The 6,826-nt window shown below is 48.9% G+C and overlaps 1 protein-coding gene across 1 annotated transcript in view; it reads right to left on the bottom strand.

Moving 5' to 3' along the window:
* Positions 1–4,732, bottom strand: part of CHST15 (carbohydrate sulfotransferase 15) — a 38,975-nt gene extending 34,243 nt beyond the window's left edge. The window contains exons 1-3 of the mRNA XM_007936809.1: positions 4,187–4,732; positions 2,761–3,100; positions 350–496 (exon numbers count right to left, since the gene is read on the bottom strand). Of these exons, the coding sequence (XP_007935000.1) occupies positions 350–496; positions 2,761–3,100; positions 4,187–4,732 (1,033 nt within the window). The remainder of the gene's footprint in view (positions 1–349; positions 497–2,760; positions 3,101–4,186) is intronic.
* Positions 4,733–6,826: the final 2,094 nt, after the last annotated feature.

Genomic DNA, 6,826 nt, shown 5'->3' with positions numbered 1-6,826 from the left:
TTAATTGCATTTATGGTCCCCCATCCAAGCTGACTCAGATCACTAGATTGTGAAAAGTCAAGCCTGAGTGCTTAATTTACACAAAAACAGGAGTACCGAAATGGCAACCATCCCAGTCAGCTGGGCCTGAGTGTCCAGGGAGTCAGAAAATCTACTCAGCATTTCTGCTGTAAAGAGATTGTAGCAGGGGTAAGACTGACAGCCAGGTGGGGACTCGAGTGCTCGACAGATGTCTGCCACCGTCCTACAAATGTTGTACAGGTGAAGGGAAGCTGGGCCTGGCCCAGCACAGGAGTGGGGCCCCCAGGAAGGCTGTCCCACCCTGGGGGGAGCTACCCAGAAGCCGTACCGATAATGATTCTGTTCATCTCACTCTGCTCCCGTGCAGAGCTGGCCTGCAGGCCTCGGTGAATCTGGTGCGCAGCCAAGTCAAAGAGATCCAGGTAGTCTTCCACCGGGTAGCGGTCCCGGAGTCCATCCCGCAGGCGGACGATTCCTAGGACAACCAAGAAGCAGGAGTTACTAAGGACCGGGCTCCACCACTCAGGTCCTGGCCTCCTGAAGTGGCCAGAGAAGGCTTCGAAGTCCCAGGGGCTCGGAGGCTGCAGCGGAAGGCTCAGGACAGATGAGCTGGGGAGGGGGTGTGTCTGTGAATTGGCACCTTCTTTAATCAATGAGTGGTTCAAGGGGTAGAAGATGTCACCATTACACTGGGATGTTGTTGTACACTTGTGCCATCAAATGGATTCCAACTCGTGGCAACCCGATGCATTACAGAGTAGATGCCCAGTGGGGTTTTCTTGCCTGTCACTGGGATGCTGTTGTACACGTGTGCCATCAAATGGATTCCAGCTCACGGCAACCCGATACGTTACAGAGTAGATGCCCAGTGGGGTTATCTTGCCTGTCATATTCATGCAAGCACGTCACCAACCTTTTCTCTTGTGGTGCCACTGGCTGGGTTTGGACCACCAACCTTTCGGTTACCAGAGCAGACTGCTTGCACCACTCAAGGTCCTTACTGGGTAGGGGCAGTTTAAAGGATGGCATACCTATTCAAGAACTACAGCAAAACCTGTGAAAGTCACACCCTATATAAGATGGAAACCTGTCAGAGAAGGGAAATTCAAATATTTTCCACTAAAACAAGTAACAGAAAAGTGCTAAGATGGCATGTATCCTGTCAAAAGCAGAAAAACAGGACAGTCCCATTGAGTTCTGGCTCTCACAGGTTCCACTGCATAAAAATGTCCATCAGAGGTCCAGTGACTTGGGGCTGGTCAACACGTGCACAGAGTAAGACCCTCAAGTGGCCAAGCTATAGGGCCACCTGGGATGTAGGTCGCAGCAACAAGAACAGGGGTGGAAGCAGCATGTTCTGGGGCTCAGGATCCTGCTTTTTCCTCGGGGCCCAACTTGCATCTTCCTGAGGCTGTGTCCAATCTATTCCACAAACAGCTGCCCACTTGTCCAAACAATAAGGGGAGTATGGACCAGCCTCTGGACAGATGGTTTGGGTTGAACTCACTGGTTATTCTGATAATCTGCTACAAAGAGCCAAAATGTACATTTTGCCTTAAAAATGAGTAAATTTTACTTTCCAGCTTATTAAAGACATGCCATAGCTACCCAAGTTTAAGGGATAATAGAAAGCACCCCATGACTCTGACAAGAGGTTCCAGTGCACAGAGGTGACTGGAGCACTGGATTCAGTGGCAAGTCCTGCTCTCCCTCCTCCCCGCTGGTGGGAGGAGACTTTTAAACAGGAGAGGCCTCTAAGGCAGGAGAGTGTCCCAACACTGCAGCCCTGGCCGGACAGTGGTGGAGCCAAGAGAGCGGTTCACACACCTCCTTCCCTCCGGAAGGAACGTCAAACAGATCAAACACCACCCGCAGACACCTTCGGGCTGTTCAGAACACATGTTCCACTAAGGAACTTTTCAGATGCTTCATCAGCCACCTGAGACCTTTGCCTGGGAATCGCCCTCAGGCTGCCTGCTTCTGGCCGACATGAGGCTGTTTGTCTTCTCAGTCTGGGTGACCAAATGTCTCCTGGCAGAAGGGAAAGGTCAAGGAGAGGAAACAATGATCTGAAGTGCTTGGAGGTGGCTTGCAGGGAGGGAACCCAGGGGACAGGGATGCTGGGAGCGGAGTCCTCTGAAAGGCCTTCTTGGGTAGGTCAGAGAAGCTGAGGCCCACGGGGGAGCCAGTGCCCACGGTCTCTCGGCTGAGGGAGGGAAGGAGGAAGCTGAAGTGCTTTCCTTCTGTCCTTTCTCCTCCAGGGTGGAGGCCCTGGCCAGAGAAGCACCGAGCTGCGACCATCACTCTCTTCTCGCAGCCCACTCACCCAGCACTGGCACTTCCCACGCATGGCTAGTGTCATGCATCCTCTGGAGCAGGAAGAGCTGCTGATTTCTGTGCCCGTCCCCCTGCCCTGCACACAGCTAGTGCTCAACAAATGCTCACTGGTGGTGGGGAACTAGGTTCTAGCCCCCGTGGGATCTTTACCTGTAGGGTCTTTAAATCCCTTACACAGGCACCATCTTATCTCTGGGTCTCATCTGCCCTACTCCCTCACAGAGCACTGAACCCAAAGCCAAGCACAGTGCCTGGTACACAGTGGGCTCACCTACCCTCTGGATGGCCCTCCAAATACCTGTGGAATGAATGAAGTGACAGGAAGCTTTGTGAAGCAGTAAAAGCCCCCACCCCCTGCCCACCAGGCCTCCCTCACTTCCACCAGAGCCTGCCCTCACTCACCAAACCGCTTCCGGGTCCACCAGTGTGGCTCCTTGATGGCGGAGAATTTCACCTCAGGGTGCAGCCTCAGGCGGTCATAGAGGTCAGTGGTGCCGCACTTGGGCTGCCCGATGATGTAGAAGTGGGGCAGGCAGCGCAGACGGAAATGCTTGCCGTTGGTGTGAGACAGGTGGCCCCAGAAGGCCTTGCGCAGAGTGTCGAAGGTGGAGCGGAACCTTCTGGAGTAAAGCACGTAGGAATTGGTCAGGTAAGGGTCAGTGGTGTTCCTGCCTGCGAACTCCTCATACCAGCACGGGCTCTTACTATTTGGGAGAAACTTCCTGGGGATGACTGAGAACATCTGCATCAAAAGAGAAAGAGAGACCAACAGTGGGAAATTAGCAAACATTCTAATCACAATACGATCATGTCCTAATATTTATTACAATGTTCAAATTCAACATATCATTTGATAATGATTCAATGCTAAAGAAAGAAGAACTAGTCACCATGCTTTCCTTTTCTCAAAATAAAAATAAAATTTGGGAAGAAGGAAGACAAACTTTCATCAGAATCCATTCACCAGGTGATTTGGGAAAAGGTAGTGAAAAAGGCTGCCCACTTGAAGAACGTTATTGGTGTCACTGAGTGGCACCTGTCGAAATTGTTGAGACGCCGTGTGTTTTATGCACATTTTCACTACGATGAAAAAAGAAAAAATCCACCATGACTTATCTTACACACACACACACATACACACACGTAATTAAATTAAACAGCTAGAATCTTTTTACTTTTTGGATATTTAATGGTCATTAGAGGCAAAGATACAGTTTAGGACAGATTAGAAAGAGCCAATCAAATGGAACCCAATTTTCAAACTCCAAGCAATGAGTTCTGCAGAAGTCACACTGACTGCCAGGACCAGACTTTGGGCAAACAGTCCTGGAATGGAGTTAGGAGAAGGGGGTCCTTGAGTATTTCTAGCTGTGCCAGGTGGGCCAGCAAGTCTCCTTCTTTGTATCCCATAACATAAAAAGCACTCTCCCCATGCACTCTGATGTGTAAGGCCATCCAACTATCTTCGTTAGACTTGAGAAATGTTTTGGTCATTTACCTCTTGTATTGCCAAAGAGCTCTGGTGGGCTGTGGTTAAAGCATTGGGTTGCTAACCAAAAGGTCAGTTGTTCAAACCTACCAGCTGCTCCATGGGAGAAAGGTGAGGCAGTCTGCTTACATAGAGACTGATAGCCATGGAAACCCTGTGGGATAGTTCTACTGTGTCAGAATCAACTGGAGAGTGGTAGGTTTGGTTTTGTTCTTGTTTTGGGATGTTTTTGTGTTTGTTTGTTTTGTTTTGTTTCATTACCAAAGATGATGATTAAAAGGGAGGCATCCATTCTTTACAACTAAATCAATACATGGAGCTCAGTACAAAGCTACTCACATGCACTTCCTGTTTCTTGAGGTCTTCCAGATCTGGGAGCTGTCTGGTGGTGAACTCGATCCTGGCCGTGATGCTGTTGATGATTAACTTAATGCTTGGGTAGTCTTTCATGTACGAGAGATTACTTGCAGAGGGCTGGTGGTGGTGCTCTTTCAGGTCACCCGGACCTTCACCATCCATCACGCCGGGGTTACCGGGGAAGCCTCCATAATGGAAAGGTGACGGGATCAGGAGTTCTTGGTGGACCCCAGAAAGGATGTAAGATGCCATCACCAAGGTCATGATCACCAGTACAAACACAAGGCTACATCGCTTCCCCTTCTTGAAGCGCAAAAACCCGCCCCAGCTCTCATTCCCTTCTGTCCTCACTTCGAGAACAGCAAGCAAGTTCATCTGCTTACTGTCCACGTGGAACAGAATCTTGTTTTCTCCTCTGCACGCGGAGCACGCCTGCAGGCTGGGAGGAGGGCCACCTCGGCAGCCAACCTGCTGTGTGTGTGTGTCGTGGGCTAACAACTGTATACAGCAGTTAATGCAGTGCCTCATGTTAGTGTTCTCTGACCGCGGGCTTAGCGGGCCATGGGAGAGCCCCCAAGAAGTCCAGATGCCTACCAATGGCGCTGGAAAACTTTGTGGACAGCTTGTGATTACATAAGAGGATCAGATGGCACAAACAACAGAAACAAACGAAAAACAAGCAGAGGCCAAAGCACTGGAGAATGAGGAAGCTCGTCCTCTGGCTGGGCTCCGAAAGGCAACCTAAGGATGGGATCCCCCGTGGTCATGCTCCAGAAAGCCACTGGACTAGGGGGAGAGCTGCAAGTTCAGGAGCAACTGTGCCCACCCGTCAGGTTTTTCCCATGGCACAGAAGAAAGTGAACGAGTTCTCACAGGAGGACATGCAAGCGCACATAAGGTTGGGTGGTATCATTTTCTTCCCATTGACCAATGGCTTGGTGTCCATCCATGTAGAAGCTCGTGAAGAATTTGTCGTTTACATCATGGTGACTTGGAATGGTTCCTCTTCATTGGGAGCAAAATTTTTCAAAGATCAGTTGACCTAAATGAAAGAAAGAGTTCATCACATCAGGTGATAATGACAACCCGGGCGTGAGCTCATCACATCAGGTGATAATAACAACCAAGGGGCCGTCTTTCCAGCATCTTTGCAGGAGAGATGTAGCCTTCTCTCTGCCACTAAGTTGTCAGCCAAGCCTGCTGGGTTACCAGAAAGTCATGGAGAAGCATAGAGGGTAAAGGGAGAGGTTCTGGGTCCTTGGTGCTTGGCTCTGGGGTGTTAGTTCAGCCAAGATGTGACCCAAACACCAGCATCAGCACTGCACCAGACACCTTGTATTTTGCACAATCCAACCTGACCCCTCTTGAATGCGTGCATCCTCTAATAATAAAGCTGCCTGAGTGCTGCAAAGTGGTAAGCCCTTGGCTGCTAACTGAAAGGCTGTGGTTCAAACCCACCCAGAGATGTCTTGGAAGAAAAGGCTGGCACCCTGCTTTCTAAAGGGCATGCCATGAAACACCTATGGAGGGCAGTTCTACTCTACACCACACGGGACACTACGGGGCACAGTCGACTCAAGAGCAGCTGGTGTGGTTTTTCCTCTAATGTCTTTGCCTTGATGTATTTAAGTTATCAGATCCCCGGGTCCCAGGAATAGGCTCTCAGATTCAGGCCGTCAGTGAAGATGAATTTGAGGGATGAAGTGAAATATCAGCACTTTTCAATCAACAAGAAATCCCAGGAGTCATGAGGAGGAGGGTGGTTAGGATGGGAGCAGGCAGAGAAAACGTTCTTTACCCTCCCAACAGTCTGTGACCTGAAAAACCCCAAAACAAGCCAAACCCACTGCATCGAGTTGATTCCGATTCATATTGATCTCCATTGGGTTTCCAAGGCTGTAAATCTTTGTGGAACTAGACTGCCTCATCTTCCTTCTGTGGAGCAGTAGTGGGTTTAAACTGCAGCCAACTGTCCTACTCACTACACCTCCAGAGCTCCTTTCTTTTACCTATAAATTATTTTATGATCAGTTTAAGAAAGAAGAGTTCGTGGAAATTGAGAAACAATGAAAGGATTCTCTCCTTCAGTAGAGTGCATCATATAAAAAAAACACTTGCCTTGAAGTTCTTAAGCCATTAAACCCAATATGCAATATTCCTGTGAGGAACATAACACTGCAGACCCCAAATCACTGCTCACTTTCATCATCCTGGGAAGGCATGATTGTCAAAATCCATTCATAGAATTCTGTGCTTACAAAATGTGTCATTGCCCAAAAGACGCTTCTTTTGTGGATGCCATAAAAACAGCATTGGATTAGCAAAAAGGAGACCTACTTAGTTCCTATCAGTGGTAGACCGTCAACTAACTATGTGACGTTTGTCAAGGCATATAACCTCTCTGAACTGTTTCCTCACCAGCAAAACAAGAGTAGTAGGAGTACCTCTCTCGAATGTTTGCAAGGAAAACTACAGTGGAAAAGTTGCAAAACACTTGACATACGCTCGCACACACAAATGGTAGAGAGCATTCAACCATCATAAGCTTGTCAACATTATATGTATTGAAAGTACCTATGATCATTTTCAACTGTTGGGGAGTGCCGAGAACATCTGGAGCAG

The sequence above is a fragment of the Orycteropus afer genome, unplaced genomic scaffold (genome assembly GCF_000298275.1).
Source record: "Orycteropus afer afer isolate SDZICR_OR568_19922 unplaced genomic scaffold, OryAfe1.0 scaffold00038, whole genome shotgun sequence".
NCBI classification, from domain to species: domain Eukaryota; kingdom Metazoa; phylum Chordata; class Mammalia; order Tubulidentata; family Orycteropodidae; genus Orycteropus; species Orycteropus afer.
The sequence above is the reverse complement of the archived record's forward strand: the minus strand, read 5'-3'. Positions and strand labels throughout refer to the sequence as shown.